Source organism: Lacerta agilis, chromosome 8, assembly GCF_009819535.1.
Source record: "Lacerta agilis isolate rLacAgi1 chromosome 8, rLacAgi1.pri, whole genome shotgun sequence".
NCBI classification, from domain to species: Eukaryota; Metazoa; Chordata; class Lepidosauria; order Squamata; family Lacertidae; genus Lacerta; species Lacerta agilis.
In genome coordinates, this window is record NC_046319.1 from 49,866,696 (window position 1) to 49,884,707 (window position 18,012).

Here is an 18,012-nt window from a genome sequence, read left to right on the forward strand (position 1 = left end):
TGACCTGGTGCCCCCCTTTTCTTCTTCTTCTTTTGCACATGACTCTGCTTTGCTCCCATCAATGTAAAAGCAGGAGACAGTTTATTGTGGTTTTAGAATGGAGAGAGGCAAGAGAAAGTCTGTTTGGGTGAAGGGCAGGGCTGGGGGAGACTGCTTGGGTTCAGGCCACAACCCCCACCCCACTACCACAGAGATGTCAACACTCACAGCAGCAAGTTTTACACCAGTGTATGCACAAAGTTAGGCTCATTTTGCCAAGTCAGTCAACGTAGATATTTGATGACTTTTGCAACAACAATAGAGGAACAGGGAAGAGTTGGGGGCTAGGACCCCAAGTGAGGATCAGGAGGAAAGAAGCAGATGCTGCCAGGCCTGGCCTGAACACGAGAACCTGGGTGCTGTTAAGAAAGGCAAAATGGTGTTTCTTTTAAACAACAACTATTTGACGTGTTCTGGAGCTCACATTTCTGGAAATAACATATTCAGGACAAATTGAGCTAGGCTTCAGCAAGGGGCTGAAGAGGGTCTCTCCAAGCTGGGGTAGTTTTGCTTTCTTCCATGCAGCCAGCCGGGCTTATATGTGGGACTCGCCCCAACTGCAAAAAAATCCTGAAAATTATGTGCAACTGCTTATACTGCATCATTAATTCTGCTTCCAAAGCTCCAGGTTTTCAAAAATATATGTATTTATTATTAAAGAGAGAAATAGTGTAGAGATAAGAGGTTAAAAAGCCTATAGGAGGAACAGGGCCTGTGGGGCAACTCCTTGGCATGGGGGGTGGGTTCCCTTTTCAGAATCAAGGAGATTGTGTTCCTGTCATTGTAGAGAAGACCGAGGAGGGCAATCATGTTTTAAATACAAATGAGAAACTCAGTCTGTTCAGCTTCAGAGATTCAGGTTTTTGCAACAGGAAGACAAGCCACAATATGGTGCTAATTAAGCATAGAAATATTAATAACTGTAAAGCTGAGAGGAAAACACCCAGAGAAGCCTCAGAAGGGGAGAAAGGTCATTAAATTAGATCTCCGGTGACTAGGGAAGGGGTAAAGGGGTTCTTTGCTCTTTGGTCCTCATTACCATTCGCAGAAGCAGAATAAATGATCGTACAAGCAGGCAATCTTAATTTGTATAACATGTACAGGTTACAGAACCCTTCCTATTTACAGTCCAAAGAAATACACCCCAAAATGCTACGTGAAGGCACTTGGAAGTCACAGAAATCTATGTAAATCAATGCAACTTTGCTTCTTTTGCCTGTTGCGACGCAAGGCGGTTGGTAGTCAGGGGCAGAAACTCTGAGGCAAGGGAGTGGCCAAAGAGGGAAGAGGAAGGAGGGGGCAGGCTCCCCCTCACACATTGGGGCTGCTTGGAAGTGCATCTCGAGAGACCAAGGGAACTACATCTGTGTCGCAAGGAGTGGTGGCAGAGTCTCTTTGGAGAGAACAAAACCTGTTAGGACAGCAGCCCTAGTGCCCAATTGATCTCCCACATAAATCTCTCACGGCCTTGAGCAGAGTTCTGCAACCCTGCATTGGTTTAGTAAGGCCATCCTCCTTGCACCTCCCACTTTCAGGAAAAATGCACACTTGCGCAATTTCCATGGCCAACTTTTCAGGGGAACTGCCTGTGCGTATGTCTCATGCACTCAGTTCACGCAAGGTGAGTGTACATCTCCACCTTCCTTAGGAGAGAGGATATATTCCATGGACAAACTGGTCCTCAGCCTTCCAAAGCCCAGGAATTACCCACACACCAGCTCAGGTTCCTCCTTTGAGGTGCCTACTCCAAAGTAATACAGGGGGGCCTCAGAAATCAAGCCACGTGGTCACTCCTCATCCAGTTACAGATCAACACCCCCAACGGCCTCCAAGGCAGCCCAGGAACCCAAACCCCAAGGCTATGTCTGCATCAAGGCTATTCCGCCCCGCAGAGTCTGCTTCCAAGATATGCAGCAAAGAGCAGGGCAATAGGAACAAAGAGAAGTAGGAAATGTGGGGGGAGAGGTAGGTAAGGGGCAGTAGTCACATAGTGGGAAGGAGACAAGTCACACAGACATGCACACACACAGGGCACCCAAACAGTCCCTTCTTCAAATATTCCTGCACAACCTCCTCACAGCAGTAGTAACTCTGGCAATTACAGTAGAAAAGTTCCCCACGTTTTGCTCTGCAAATGAAGAGGCAGGGTGGGAGGGGAAGCACCTTTGAAAATAAAAGTCAAGGTTTTCAGGATGTCGGTTACTGAGCCCAAGGGAGAACACACCTGAAGCCACCCAAGGGCACACCAACCTGTACAGGGCAGCCCCTTGGCTGGGGAGGGGGGAGGACTCAGCAACTTGCCCTGGCAGGTGATGAAATGTCTCTTCCACCCCCAAGCTGGCATGAGTAGCACAATGGGGGGGCATCAGGTCACAGTTTCTGGAGTACATGCACAGCAGGGGTGGCACAGACACAAATTGGGGTAGCAGGGCCCCCTCCTGCAGACCTCGCAAACAGGCCTGGATTGCCATGCGTGCACTAGGTAGACCCCCAAAGTGGGGGACGAGACCCACAGGTTAAGAGAAGGCCACATGCCGCACCCTTTCCAAAAGGCTGTCCGTCACTCAGGCAGGCCAATCAAACAGGGGAGGTCAGTCACACACCCTCCACCTGCCCATGCCTGGGGGGAGGCGGGGTCTCCAAGGCTGAGGCACAGAGGTAGGGATGGGGGACCTTCCTGTGAAAAGACTCTGCTGGGAGCCGTGGTCCAGACAAGCCCAGAGATTTTAAGAGCTTCTTCTCCAGAGTTGCCCGGGGGAAGACAAGTCAGTTTCCCCACCTGTCCTGTGCTCCAAAGCTCTTGATGGAGCTTGGAGGTGGTGCGGAAGCAGCAGCAGCAGCAGCAGCAGCCAGGTCAGCTGTGGCTTCAGACCCAGTCCTGCAGGGAGCGCTTGCAGTAGAGCAGCATGCGGGGGGTGCCCTTCCGCTGCAGCTGCACGATGACATAGACGAGGCCCAGGATGCAGAGCAGGAGCAGGAGCAGCAGCGTCACCATGATGATGCTCATGGTCAGGGGGTAATCGTTAATGTGCACCACGATGTCCACATCGCTGCCATGGCCAGGACCCTGCTCCCGGCCGCCTCCCACGCCATCACTATAATCGTCCTCTGCTTCGGCTTCCTTGTCCTCCTCTGCAGGGTGAGTGTCCACAACATTGTCTTCCTCGTCCACCACCACCTCCTCTTCCTTGTCCTGCCCCGGGCCATCGGGGCGGGAGGGGGGCTTGCCCACATCGGGCAACCTGCGGCCAGGGTCAGGGTTTGCAGCCACCTCGTCATGGCATCCCATGAAGTCCCGGAGGATCGATTTGGGGTACCCAGGTTCTGTTTTCAGCCGCTCATTGTCAAACTTCCAGTACATCCTGCCTTTGTAGAAGTACGTGTAGGCTGGAAAACAGGAGGTGGTAGGCACTGTTAGTTGGTGTCCCTTTCCATGATTCACAGCTTTTTCACTTTCTCTTTTGCCCAGGCTTTCTGTGACTCTTAAGATCTGCATTATGTGTTTGCTTTTTTCTGAATTCCTGCTTTATCCACTTTTATATTGACTTTATATGTATTTATATTACAGTGGTACCCCGGGTTACGTACTTAATCCGTTCCAGGTTACAGGACATAACCCGAAAACGAAGTAACCCGAACAATTCGTTCTGCGCATGCGCAGACCGAACCCCCCCCAAAAAACCTGCGAAAAACGCTCTGCACATGTGCAAATCGCACACGCATTGGGTTGTGCTTCTGGGTTAGCGGAGTTTGTAACCCGAAAAGTACGCAACCCAGAGCGTACGTAACCCGAGGTACGACTGTACTCTCTAACTGGTTTTGTTTTCGTGATATATTGTTTATTTTTAGACTATAAAACCACCTAGAGATTTTTGAAATATTAAGTTGTATATAAAATGATTTTAAATGAATGAATGAATGAAAAAATAAATAACAATATTCTGGTGTATTCTTAACTGCTTGTATCATTAAGCCTTGGCTTCCGCTGTTCTGAACTATTTGAGGCCCTTTGCGAACTAAATCACCGTACCATTCCCTGCCTCTGGATTATCAATAAATATATTTAACCCTATTGGTCCTAATACAGATTCTTGCAGGACTCTACTGTTCAGTTAGCTCCATGGTGAAAAAACTATTCATTCATTCCTCAGCAGAGCGTTGCTGCTGTGATCATGCTTTACAGTCTACGTTGGGAACGTAAATCAAGCAGATGGGCGAGTAGCTCTCAAGAACTCCTTGGATCATTTTTAAGGAGCCGGCTTTACATCGACTCAGTTCACACCTCACAGTAAACCACAGTTAAATCATGGAGTGCAGGGGGTGGCTAATTCCCAGTTAGGAGCCCTGATCTGTGCCCTCTCCCCAAGCAAATTTTTCTAGCTTCCCAAACTCCTAGTTTGGGCAATGGCAGCAAAAAGAAATAAAAAAATAATTTGGCTCACCAAGGATACACCTGAGAGGACCTGTTCTTTTCCTCCTCTCAGGTTACACAAAGAGGAAAGAAACCGCCATCCCTGGCTTCGAACAAGGATCGTGAGTTTTGTTTCACACCCAACAAACCACAATCTGGAGCCAAGTTTTCTTCTTGGCTAACTGGCCATGGTTTCTCGGGAGCAGAACAAACCACAATCCCTAATTGAAACATGATGTGAAGCTGGCGATGGTGACTTGTTCCCCGCTCTGCGTGAGAGTAAAGAGGAGTGAAAGGCTCCTTCAGAGGCACGGCTTACTCAGCGACCTGCAAATGGGGGTATCAACTATCCTCCCTTGGAGTAAGGAAGCAAGACTTCAACAAGCTGCATATTGTTGCTACAAGACTGGCATTTCCACATCTGAATGCTGACCTGCTAGTTTTTAGTTTAGCAGGTAGCTCTAAAAAGTTATTTTATTTTAACAACGTTTATATACTGCTTGATTGTAAGAAAACCTGAAAGTGGTTTACAAAAAAAGTTATTTTGCAGATCTCTCTCTTCTCCCCGCTTCCTCACAAAGGGTTTAGATGTGGGTCTCTTTCCAACATCATCTTCAGCGCAGATGGAAGAACAAGCTTTGCTCTTCCCTGTAACATCTAATGCAAGGATAGCAAATCTGTAAAGGGCACCACAATTCCCATCATCCCTGAACATGCTCATTGGAGCTGATGGGAATTGTAGCCCCCGATGACCTGTGACCTAATGCCAGTCTTTCTCTTCTCTGGTTTCCTGCTTCCAACACTGCTAACAAAATATTCATTATTAGCGTTCATAACTTTAGAAACCTGCTCCTCAAGCTGCTACTTTGTTCGCTATACTGAGAGCCCACATTTGTATTGCCAGGTTGGGTTCCTTTTCTACTTACTGGCGTCAGAACTTAAGAAGGCTCCCTTTGGGGCATGAGGGATTCCGGCCCATACGCTGATCTTCCTCGGGTATCCTGGATCCACAGAACGGCTCTCCTCATCAAAGCGCCAGTACCTAGAGTCATAGAATCATAGAGTTGGGTCCCTGAGGATCATCTAGTCCAACCCGCCCCGCTGCAATGCAGGAATGTGAATCTTCTGGCCCTTCTTTCACCATTCACCCTCCATACTTCTTTATCAAACTCTGAGTGCTAGTCTCAAAGGGCAGGGGGGGAAACGTCGTCCCTGAATTTACAGGCCCTGCCCACACCTTTGGTAAATACCTGGGAAGGTTAGGAGGCAAAAATCTTGGGATTCTCCAGCCACCAAGATCCTGCCACCAAGTGATATTAGAAAAACTCACCAAGAATGCCTCCCTTGTTCTCTTATAATGACAACGGTGCTGAGCTGAGAGGTACCGGAACTGAGTTCTGGTGAGTTCTGGCTGGAAAAAAAGCCATGCTGCCACCTTTCACATGCCAGCTACCCACCTGTCCCCTCTGAAGAAGAAGGTGTGCCCTGTAGGCTCCCACCAGATGGCTGCATCCATCTTGTCGTAAGGAATGCCCTGTCCGTAGCTGGTCAGGGGTTGTGGGTAACCCGCTTCCAAATTTGCCTCACGGAAAAGCCAGTACTGATCCCCTGGAGGAAGGGCAGACAGAGAAAAGCAGGCAGAGGCCGGGCCGTCAAGCACACAAGAAGCCTGTCTTTCTTGTGGGAAACCCCCCCCCCACCTCCATGCCCAATTCTATGGCATCTATCAAGTCCTGCCTATTCCACCTCAATAATCTGTATGGGGCAGGATGGGGGGGGGTGAGGTTGCTGGTTTCAGCGCTGAGTGCAGGCATCTGTCTGTTTACGCTACTTTTTAATCCTGGTTTTTCACGCTTGAGGTGCATATTGTTTGGATCAACCTGATTTCTGTGATTGTCAGTTGTTTCAACCTTTTCTTTTCTTTTAAATAATGTGCTTTAATTCTGGCAACCTGTCCTGGGACCTTAGGCTGAAGGGTGAGTAATTAATTATATGAATGATGATAATGGTAACACAGAGCGGGCCAGAACACAACACTCAGCTTCCGCACCCACCCTTTAGAGCACAGGAGAGAGTTTTAAGAACAGCTCTTTGGGCTGAACTCCAGGCCCTGAGGTAAAACACAACACATGGACTTTCTGAGGGGTGCCCATGAAATGCCCACCATCCTTCTGCTGGCCCCACAGCAAGGAGAAGAGCAAGGAGTCTGTCAGGAAAACCCACAGGGGCATTTTGGAGTGGGAAGGAGAGGGAGGGGAAGACACACAGAACATTTCTCCTGTCTCGACAGAAGACTCAGGAGACCCTCTCCGGGGCTCTTTGCTATCAACTTCTCTCACCTCTAAAGAAGGCGAACCGCCCGTCTTGCCTCTCATATGCAGCATCGATGTTCCCAGGGAGGCCTCTCCAGAAGTGCCCAATGGGCATGGGGTAGTTGTCCAGCACCCGGTTATGACGAACCCGCCAAAACCAGCGACCCTGGATAAAAAACACAGGGAGATGCTTAATACCAAGTCAGGCCCAGTGGCCCATCTAGCTCAGTACTGTCTATACTGGCTGGCAGTGGCCATCCCCAAAGTTTCAGGCATATGGAAATGAGAAGCACTGAACCTGGGACCTCTGGCATGCAAATCAAGTACTTTCTACAGCCTCCCCACTGCCCAGGGAAAAGGAAGCTCAGGCCTGCTGATTCTGGTCCTGGGGCATGCATGACACCCACACCCTTCTCCTATTCACAGGTTCACCCACAGGTAGGTGCCACTCATCATCATGGCAAATGAGGCTCATATCCCACTGCCTGCTGCCCACTTCAAGAGCTCCAGGCCTAGGAGCTCCAGGCCTAGGACAAGAGGAGGGAAAGGGATCTCTGACATTTGAACAAGTCACAAAATCTGGAATTCGGGTCACAGTTATTCCTGAGCTCCCCTCAACACCCCATTTCACAAGCCAGACTCTCATCTTGAAGCATTGCTCTGGTAACTGTGGAGAGAAACCATGGAGGCAGGACAGAGGAAGCTACAGGTACCTTGAACACAAACATCTCCCCACGGAGCATCGTCACTGTATCAAAGTCCCCATCACAGATGTTTGGGCCGTACTGGTCTGGGTTGCCTGGGCTGGGGGGCTGGTCTGGTTTGCCAGGAGGGGGTGGTCTAGGAGGCTTGGGACCAGGCTTTCTGGGTACCACAGTAGGGAGTGGTTTGGTGGGCTGAGGCTGTCCCCCTGGAGGACCTGAGTTGGTGGGGCAGGAGGAAGAAAAGAGGGAGAGGATTTTGTTTATTGCAACTTATATCCAGCCCTTCATCAGCTATAGGAGCCGAGCGTGACTTACAAAAAGCACTAAAATACATAAAAACACAATCAGAACTGTTAAAATGTAACAAAATACACAATTCACAGGTAATCTGTAACTAGACATGAAGTGAACCCCCAACAGAAGTCACATCAGACAATCAACTAGCTCAGTGTCAGGTCAATTCTCCCTCCAAAGCCCTGGGGGAATAAACTGAATAAATTTTAACTGATGTGAAAAGCTAGCCAAAGATGGCACCAATCGCTTCTCAGCAGGAAGGGAATTCCAGAGCCAAGGCACCACCACAGAAAAGGCCCGGTCTCAGATCGCTGCCTGGCCCTGCAGAGCTTAATATATCGGTTGGCTGATGAATGAAGAAGCTGCTAAACAAATGGGGAGATAACACAGCATCTGTCTAAGGCTCAAGCCAATCCTGCATTCTTGTTTACATGCATATGACAGATGATGGTCAGTCCTGAAACATACAAACGCATACATACAAACCCACCCACCCACCCACCCTGTTTGCCTGGCACTCACCATAGAGCTGCTGGATGCCACGAAGGTCGTCATCTGGCAGCTGGAAGTTTTCTGTGTCCATCCACTGATAGAAAGGAGCCATGATGGCGTTGGGGTTGTTGGAATGTTCCAGGCCTAAGGAATGCCCCAGCTCATGGACGGCCACCAGGAAGAGGTTGTTCCCTGTTGACAACAGGGAAGGATCGTTCCCCAGCTTCACTCACTTCAGCACTGGACAAGAAACACCTCTCCTCGATCCCACTGCTTATTAGGCTGACGTGGAAGAGGAATCCCAGCAAACCCCACCCATGGCCAACCGTTAGGCAGGGCCCAACTGAGGTTCCTGGTTTTCCAGGCCAATGTCAATGTCAGATCCCTTTGCCCACGGCAAGAAGAGCACTCCTTCCTTACATCCTTCTCAGGCCCGAGATTCTTCCTTACCAGACACGTCGGCATTCTCAAGGGTCCAGGGCTCATCCAAGTCAAAGTGTGTGTCTCCTCCCATACCGGGACCTGGGAAGTACGCATGCGCCAGAAAGCCCCCGGTGCCATCAAAGGGGGAGCTGTCTCCGTGAAATCCAGAGGCAAAGAGCACCATGATGTCTGCTTCCTTCCTCCTCTTGTGGCGGATTTCATCGTATGGGATCTCCTGGAAGATGAGGGGCGTCACTCGTTCCCACACCTGGAAGGCTCGGCGGACGGCATCGTAAGAGTAGTATAGCCCCAACTTCTCTGTGTAGTTCTGGATGCTGGGAACACAGAAGGACAGGGATTACTGGAAGCGGGTGGGGTGGGGGAACCCTGCAAGGCAAGCATGACCCAGTGAGCCTTCCCCACGGCTGCAAAGCCACGTGCCTTTTAGCCCCAAGGAGCCCTTCAGCAGCAAAGATGCACACCAGCAAAAAGTTACTTAAAGGCAGGTGTAGCAGAAAGGCAAAGACCGGCAGATGAATTCCACAGAGGTTTACAGCAAGAATGAATGCAGAGTAGACTGCCCTGCTCACAGAAGCGACTGGCCCCTATTTCATATTGCGATTGCTGAGACTTTGGTGCTGCAGAAAACGCAAGCAGGCAGAGGAGGAGAGGGTGTGTTGAGTGCACATATGGGCAGGTCACCCTTTTGCTAAGAAGAGGCAACTTTGCATTTGATCTCAAGGTCTCACCTGGTTTTTTTTTCCTCCACTGTACCTCAACCCACATGTGGGTTTATATATCGCTGCTGCCACCACCACCTTCGTGCCCAGCGTATGTGGCACAGCTGACGAGGCAGGCCGTTTCCTACAGAGGCTCAGGTCACAAAAAACTGATCAGCCTTTAATGTCCTAGACTAGAGAATCTATAGGGAGAATGCGTTTTTTCCACTTCTGCAGGATCCAGACCCAGCTATTCTAGGCATCCCTGGAAAAGCAGCAGGGACCAAAAGAGGGGACTCTCTGTCCACTCGCAGCATAATCCATATGAATACAATGCAGTACCCAGTGCAAAATGCAAGGCAAAACTTCCTAGGCTAACTTCAGCTTCCTATTCTTCAGAGACGTTGTTAGTCCTTATGGCGGCATAGAAATGTCAGCAAGGGGTGGGGTCTCTGAATTGTACTCCCTCCCCATCTTCCACTTTCCCCCTCCTAATGCTGCCCGCTTCTCCTTTGTTTCTCAAAGCATTTTGAATCCTGTAATTCCAGACACTGCAATCTAAAGACAATTATCAAGCGTATTTCTGCAAAACTGCATCATAACATTTTAAAGCACAAAGACATTTGCAAAGCCTTCAGCTTCTGTCAACTCTACAGCCAGTTCCTGACCCCCCCCAAAAAAAAAGGTTCCCTCCCAAAACAGTCCTGCTTCATGCCTCAGCAGCTGTGGAACGTACCTGAAGCTCACGTGAGCCTGGCCCCACTTCCGCCCAGTCAGTGCGTAGCGCTTCCGCCGCATGTTGGCCTTGACTTGAGCCCCAATCTTGTCAGCGACGCCGCAGCGGGGCCGCTTCATCCACCTGCAAGTGACAGTCAAGCCTACTCATGCATGTACACAGGACACCAAGAGCCGGCACCCATGCCCACTTGCTCAAAAGTGATTCTCTTGCAGATATGGCTTTGGGAATTCCCACATTAAAAGCTGAAGGAAGTCGCCCTCATCTCCACTTGCCTTGCTCTTGCAAAGTGCTAAGGTGAGCAACTGGGTGCATGGAAGGATGGAGAAAAACTTACGCTTTTGTCTCTTCATCCAGGATGCCTGTCACAGGGATGCCATAGAAGCTCTGCATCTCAGAGAGGGCCAGGGAGAGGGTCTGAGCTGAGCGCAGAGTGGACATCTGGCGGTTGGACTGCGGGAGGTAGCCATAGAACTGTAACCAGCCCTGCAAGTAAAGAGGAGCCCTGTCATCAGCATGCAAAAAGCCACACCGCCTGCAATCACACAGCTGGAATATTTCTTTTCTGCTTTAAAACGCCTAAGCCTTTCTTATGTGGGGTATTGTCAAGCACTCCAAAAGTAAAGAAATTTTCAATGTATTTTGTGTCAGACAATTCCTTAAAATAAAAAAGAACTCTTCCTGTGTGGCCATGCAAGAGTTAAAACCCAGGTCCTCCAGTTTAAGCCCTACTATCACACTGGCAAACTTTTTACAAATTAATATGTAGCCGTTATTAGGTGGTGGCCCCCATTTTCAGACTAGAAATTGAAGGGGGAAGGCCCAGCTGCATGAACACATTTCTCAGGCTGGCAACCAAGACTATTAATGAAACAGGAATGGCCTGTAGCTTGCAGGCCAGTCTTGGCCCCTAAGGCCATTTTCCCCATTAGTGGTGTCCTCTGATGGGCAGGAGGACAGGGTATAATCCTGCCTCATCTGGGAACAGGACTGTGCAGCCTAGGTATCAGGATTTAATCCACATTCATCATCTGATGAGCTAGGATTAAAGCCCTTTGTCCTTCTACTTGAAAAGGTGGGTGGTGGTACCTGTGGAGTTGTGTGGAACTCCCTCCATACCCTGCTGACACCCACCCACTGCTCCAAAAGACACCTTTGCAAAGGGAAAGCCCCTTTCAGATAGCCCCCCTCTAACTACCAGAGCTGCTTCACATAGCCCTTTTGCAAAAGGCAAGTCAATTAAGCACCAAAATGGCATTGTGTGATTGGCAGGATGTGGCCCTGCCCACCTGTCCAATTTGGCCCAAGAGGCAGATTCCCACCCCTGGACGGATCAGCTTAGTCTGAGGTGCCCTTATTTCATGTGGGACACTCCAGCTAGCAACAAATCTTGTGAGTGGGTCGGCTTCTCAGCCAACTCCTGAATAGGACAATTGTCTAGTGAATGAGCAGCTGGTAGTCTTGTTGACCCGCACACTCTGAAGCACAGAATCATAAGCTGGAGGCAGACAACAGATTTTCATCATGTTGGAAGTGGAGCAGCAGATGCCTTGTTACATGTGGAGGACCCCCCATTCCTTGACTTGGTCCTCCGTCCTTCCCAGTTAAACTGGGTTTTTAAAATATGCTTTACTGTCAATAATGCAGAATATATATATTAATAACAACCATAGAAAGAAAACAACCAAACAATAACAGAGTCCATTTAGTATTAGTCATACATGAGAAGCACGAGGAAAAAAAAAAAACGTGAGTAGGGCACTTTTAAAGATTAACCATTACTAATTTTGTAAAGACAAGGCTATGATCTGCCAATAACAAATGCATGAGAGAAATCTCCAGAATTACAACACAGGTAAGTAAAAATAAATACTGTAAAATATTAAACAAGAGCCAGTGTTTAGCTTTAGCCTGACTATCTTCACAAGCTCTACAAGCCTACAGTGTACAGCACAGAGCTCCCAAGATCCTGGTCACTGATCTCCAATGTCATGCCTTTTAGCTATCACAGGCTCCATAAATTTGCATGTTTCTACTGGTATATTTGTTTCCTCTGCTCTGTAATTTATATATTTAATAAACTCAAACGAGACTGGGTAGAAGATCCTTTTCTTGACAGCCCTTTGGGCAGATGAACTTTACATACCAAATTTCCACCGTCGGTTTATCTGTGTACTTTCCAAAGTGTGTGATGGTCAGTTGCTGCCATTAGCAAGTAGCACACTATTTTTATAATCCAAATTTTGGCCGTCCCAGATGTTCAAAATCACCAGGGTGGGAATTGCTAGTGTTTCTTGGTGAGTAATACATTGGACTACTTCAACACGTGACTCCTGAAAATTGCCACTTATGGGCAATTCCACCATTTATTTAATTACATTTATATCCCACCTTCTTCTCCAAGGAGCTCAAGCTGGCGTACATGGTTCTTCCCCCCCCCCCCATCTCATTTAATCATCACAACAACCCTGTGAGGTAGGTTAGGCTGAGAGGCAAGGTCACCAAGTGACTTCATGTCTGAGTGGGATTTGAACCCTGGACTCTCAGGTCCTAGTCTGACACTCTAACCACTACACCACAGAGAGGGATATCAAGGTGGGAGTATGTGCCCTTTCCTTGTCCAACATATCAGCAAGTCTGTGAAGATGACCAGGAGAGGCAAGGCAATTAAACTGATGTAAGATGCCAGCAAAAGATGGTTTTAAGCATTGTTTCCTTTATTTGCACTGACACTGTGCCCAAGAGCCTTGCTATTTCAAGTTTCCTTCAAGCTGCACCGTCCACCTCAGTGCCGAGACCAAGATTCTTTCAAACTCTGTGACCTCCCCATGTCCCGTGACAATAAATTTTGGAAACTTGCCTTTTTAACACAATACAGCCATCCCTAACCTGGTGCCCTCCAGATAGATGGTGCTGGACTGACTACAACTCCCATCAGCCCCACCCAACACACCATGCTGATGGGAGCTGCAGGGCACCAGGTTGGCAAAGGTTGACGCCCCTTGCACCATTCCTTCAAAGTCAGCCTAAATTCTCACTCACATCTCCATACATTTTGCCTTGCAGGCAAGCAGCTACTTCCTTAGTACTGAGCCAGCTGCTCTCTAACACACCCAAAGCCTCCTGCAAAGTTCTCTCACCTCTGGTGGCGGGGGGGGGGGGGAGACCTTGGCTTGTATTGCTCTCACAGGCTGTGAAGAGAGCATTTTTTAAAATCCAATTGAATTATTAGAATAGAAAACCAGTCTTGACACTGATAACATGCAAGTTGTAATTTAGCAAGAGGAGTCTCTGCTGAAAATGCTTCACTACCTCACTGACTGCAAACACAGACACCGCAACTACTCATGGCTGGTGTGTGTGCCGTTGCTGCAACCTGTGAACACACAAACCACTGGGCTTCCTGATGCACATCTCCTCTGAGACAGGAGGTCCTCCCAGCCACTGATTCAAGGACATCTGCTGCCAACTGTGCCTGTTTTTAGGGCTGCAGGCAGCCCAAAGCTCTTCCCACCCCCTATTTATTTCTCCCCCAGGAAGGTGTCTTGGGCTTTCCTGCACTATCCTGACTATGCTGGGTGGTGCATTCACCTATCCTTGCAGCACTAGCCCAGGTCCTGGGGCTGCCAACTTCTGCCACTCATGTCCAGGTGGGTGAGGACAAAACTACCGGTAACCAGGATGAGAAGTTTGCAATCTTTTGACAAGAACCCCTTTGGTATCCTCTCCCCCTCCCCCCCTTTTGTGAACGGCCTTTCTGGAAAGCAGAGGTCGCGTTGAGGTTCCCAGCAGCCTTCACCAACCTGGTGCCCACCAGATATTTTGGATCACAATTTCCATCATCCCTGACCTTTGTCTGTGCTGGCTGGGTCTGCAGCCCAAAGCATCAGGATGGCAAAGGCTGTCCGGAAGACCACAGCAGCCCAGCCAAACATGGGCCTGGGTCCTGAGTTTATCTAGAACCCAGGGCTCTCCTCTGCCCTTTACACTGCCCTGGCAGGAGGGCTTTACCAAGAAAGCTCTGTCTGGCCTCACTCTTCCAGTCTTGGATCAAAGCTCTCCAAAGTTAAGGGCAAAATAAAAGGCGACCCCAGAACCCCTCAATCCCACATAATTAGGGCATAGCTGGGCACCTGTCAGGCCATCAAGCGCGAAGCCGAAACAGACAAAAATCGCTCCTCTTCCCACGAGTTGCTTGTTCCAAGGCGAGACTCGCTTTCCCCCTATTTGTTCTTCTCGGCCCCTCCAGCTGCGGACCACGATGGAGTCGCCCTTCCCGGGGAGTGGGGCGGGAGCAGCCTGGGACCCCCACATGGGCCCTCGGCTGCTTGGGTCTTCCCAGGCCGGCGCGCTGCTACGTTGCCCCACCGACTACCTGCGCTCTCCGGGCTGGAGCCCAGGGCGCAGGTGGCCGTCTGGAGAGCTGCCGCCACCACCTCCTGGACGCCTCCCGCGGGCCCAGTCCGCCCCTTCCCCCCGGAGCGCGGCTCTTTTGTTCGGCCGGCGGGGCAGGCGGGAGACCTTGCCCGGCGGCCTGCCTGGCTAAGGCGCAACAAGAAGCGCAGCAGAGCGGGGGACCTACCTCGGCGTCCACTTCGCCCGGGACTGGCCCCGCCGAGGCCCGCAGCAGCAGCAGAACCCCCAACAGAAGCAGCAGCAGCAGCGAGGGCTGCGGACAGCCTCCGCCTCCCATACTGGACGCCGCGCCCGCTCCTCTCTCGGTCCACAGCACGAGTCGCCGCCGCCGTCCTCGCCCCGGGCCTAGCCAGGCCCCCTTCGCTACTTGTCGCCCGCCCGCCTCTGCTGTTGCTGCTGCCGCCGCCGCGCCTCGGCCATCGCTTTTGTGTGGCGGGCTGGCGCTCCAGCGTCGGCGCTGCGCCCGTCCCGTCTGCTCGCCGCTCCCTCGCCCGGCTGGCTCAGCGGAATGCTCCAAGCGCCGCCCGCCCGCCCCGTCGCGCCCTGCACTGGGCTGGGCTTGTGGCGGCCGCCGCCTAACGGCCAGCCGACTCACTGACCGCCCCTCAAGCCCAGGAGCCAGTCCGGAAGACCCCGAGGGACAAGCAGCTAGCAGCCCCGCGCCTCCAGGCTCAAACCGGAACCAGGCGGCGGCTTGGCCGACTGGGCTCCGAGTCCACGCTTGTAGTTGTTTCAGTCATATGGGGGGGCGGGGGTCCTGCGCGTTTGCTTACATAGGATTCGGGGCCTCAAAAACATCAGAAGCGGCGGGAGGACTGATAGCTCACTTGGTTAGCGCATGGTGCCGATAACGCGAAGTTTGCAGGTTCGATCCCCGTATGGGACAGCAGCATATTCCTGCCTTGCAGGGGGTTGGGCTAAATGACCCCTGGGGTCCCTTCCAACTCAACCATTCTATGATTCTAAGGTATTTCGCCGCACTTGATCAAAGGTGTCGCTATTTAGACGTCAAGACTTACACACAGCACCGTTCTATGGAATCATTTATTTATATTGTTATAATGAAACTTTCCCTCAAAAGGCAAGGGTGGAAGTGACAGGTGCAACGCCCAGCCTAACCGTGTTTACCCAGAGGGTGAAGCCTGCTGAGTCCAAAAGGACTCACTTCCAAGGAAGCCTGCAAAGAATTATTACCTTAGCAACTTTCATGTTCTACACTCAAAACAGCTTCTCTTACACTTCTCCACCCCCCTCTTGAAATTGCACAAGTTCACATTGAATGTGGAGCAGCTTAAAGGCTAGGAAAGCATCTGCCACCCATCCCAAAAAGCTCCCTGCCTGGTTTTGGCACTTCTCTACCCCGTCCCACCAAGACCAGGGTAATCCATAAGTTGTGGATTTGTTGCCAGTTAGCACCTAAAGGTCAAGGGTCCCTTTACCCTTTAATATTTGGCTGCTCAACAACTGGCCTTAATTAGACACCAGTTCGGAAGTAAAATTTCACTGAAGACAGTGGGATTTCTTCCAAACAGAGAAGAGGATATGGGCTGTTATTAAGAACAGCTGGGAAATTCTGTTCAATGCAAAACCGAGTAACTTGCAGGAAAGGGTTGGCCTTTGTCAACCTGGTGACCTCCAGATGGACTACAATTCCCATCAGCAGTCCACAACCTCTGGAGGGTGCCAGGTTGGCAAAGGCTGTTCCTAAACATTGATTGGTGGAGAAGGGCCACAGTGGGCAACAGAACTGGCCTGGCAAGAGCAACTCCCAATGCAAATTGAATTCATATTTTAACTCCTGCCCTTTTGCTTACTTTGTGACGTTGATCAGGACTTTGCCCCTTCCCTGGTAAACAGAGTTAAGCAGCAACTGTCAGTGCATAGCTAAGAACCTTCCTCGGTTGGGTGAAAAATTGTTCTTGTTTTTATCAATTGGGAACCAGCTTTGGCTTGGGTTTATTGCATTTTCTGCCAAAAGATATGGCATCCCTAACACAATCTGACCAGAAGTGCATTAAGGTCAGCACCATCTTTTTCTCACAGAGGTGTTTCCGGGCAACCGATAAGCAGGACACAGAAGATGACAGCTGCTTCCTGCAACGTGTGTTCAGAGGAATTCTTCCTGTGACGCCGGACCTTCAGCACATACCCATAGCAAGGAGGAGGGCATAGCTCAGGGACAAAGTTGATGCTCTACTTGTAGAAAAGGCCAGGTTCCACCCTCGCATCTCTAGGTGGGCTAGGAAACACTCCTGACTGAAGCCCCAGGGAGCCAGTGGCCTATAGACAATACTGAGCTGGGTGGGTTATTAGCTTCAATTGATACTTGAGAGAACTGCCTTGTCCCTTAAATGCCTGGTGGGTCTCCGTGGTCTGGAGGAGAGCTTCTCCTTTCAAGCCCCCCAAACATCATAAGTCCACTCCATAGTGGTTTGGAGCAGGGCCCTCAGCCTGGCTGCACCTGTTTTGTGCAACAGCATTCCTGTCGAGATACAACAGGCGCTCACTTCTGTGCTTCTGGAAACAACTGAAGGAATTTTCTGTTTTGACAAGCTTTTCCAGCTGGAGGAGAAGAGTCTTAGTTGCTCGTTTTGTATTTTATTTTTGTATGGTTAAAAAAAACTTTTTAAAAGCATTTTTAATGTGTGTTTTTTTGTAAATTGCTTTGACACAGATGCAGATGAAAAAAGGTGATTCATAAATGAATAATAATGAAGCAGCTTTATCAATTGCTGTCCAAAGATTTGTTAAAGGCTCCTTTACAGCCCCATTATTACAACTTGTGGGAGCAAATTCTATAAACTATGTATTGTACAGTATGTGGTGGTACAGCATTTCTTAGCCTGGCGCCCTCTGGATGTTTTGGAGTACAACTCCCATTAGCTATGCCGGCTGGGGCTTGTGGGAAATGTAGTCCAAAACATCTGAGGGAACTAGGTAAGGGAAGGCTGAGGCAAGACTTTACATCTATCCTGAATCCACTGCCAATCTATCACATTAGGTGGGCCCACCTTATAATACTATAAGGGATAATATTTTTTCATATGTTGCATAGTTTTATAAACCATCATTGTATTCCCCTTCCTTGCACAAGCCCCCCTCCTTCCAGCTAAAAAAAAAAAAAACTCAATCCCTTTAGCTTTTCCTCCTTCTGAAAGTACTCTAACTAATTGGTTGCTTGGGTTATTTTTCTGCACCCCTTCCAGCTCTACAATGTATTTTAATTTTATTTTTTCCTTATGACGACCAGAACTGTACATAGTATTGCAAGTGTGGCCCATGTAACTGATTCATGTACTATTCTGGCTATCTTTGAGACAGCAATGCTTCTGAATACCAGTTGCTGGAAACCTCAGGAGAGGGGAGAAGGCTCTTGTGCTCAGGTCCTGCTTTCAGGCTCCCTGTTGAGCATCTGCTCAGCCACTGTGAGAACAGGATGCTGGACTAGATGGACCATTGGCCTGAT

General features: G+C 49.7%; 1 protein-coding gene across 1 annotated transcript; it reads right to left on the bottom strand.

Moving 5' to 3' along the window:
* Nucleotides 1-1,099: 1,099 nt before the first annotated feature.
* Nucleotides 1,100-15,113, bottom strand: MMP15 (matrix metallopeptidase 15). Its single transcript, XM_033157360.1, has 10 exons — nt 14,713-15,113; nt 10,468-10,616; nt 10,131-10,253; nt 8,703-9,010; nt 8,283-8,444; nt 7,476-7,681; nt 6,790-6,928; nt 5,908-6,058; nt 5,377-5,492; nt 1,100-3,426 (listed from the first exon to the last, which is right to left on the bottom strand). The coding sequence occupies exons 1-10, from the start codon at nt 14,821-14,823 to the stop codon at nt 2,906-2,908; spliced, it is 1,986 nt and encodes a 661-aa protein (XP_033013251.1). The 5' UTR covers nt 14,824-15,113; the 3' UTR covers nt 1,100-2,905.
* Between the last annotated feature and the right edge of the window lie 2,899 nt (nt 15,114-18,012).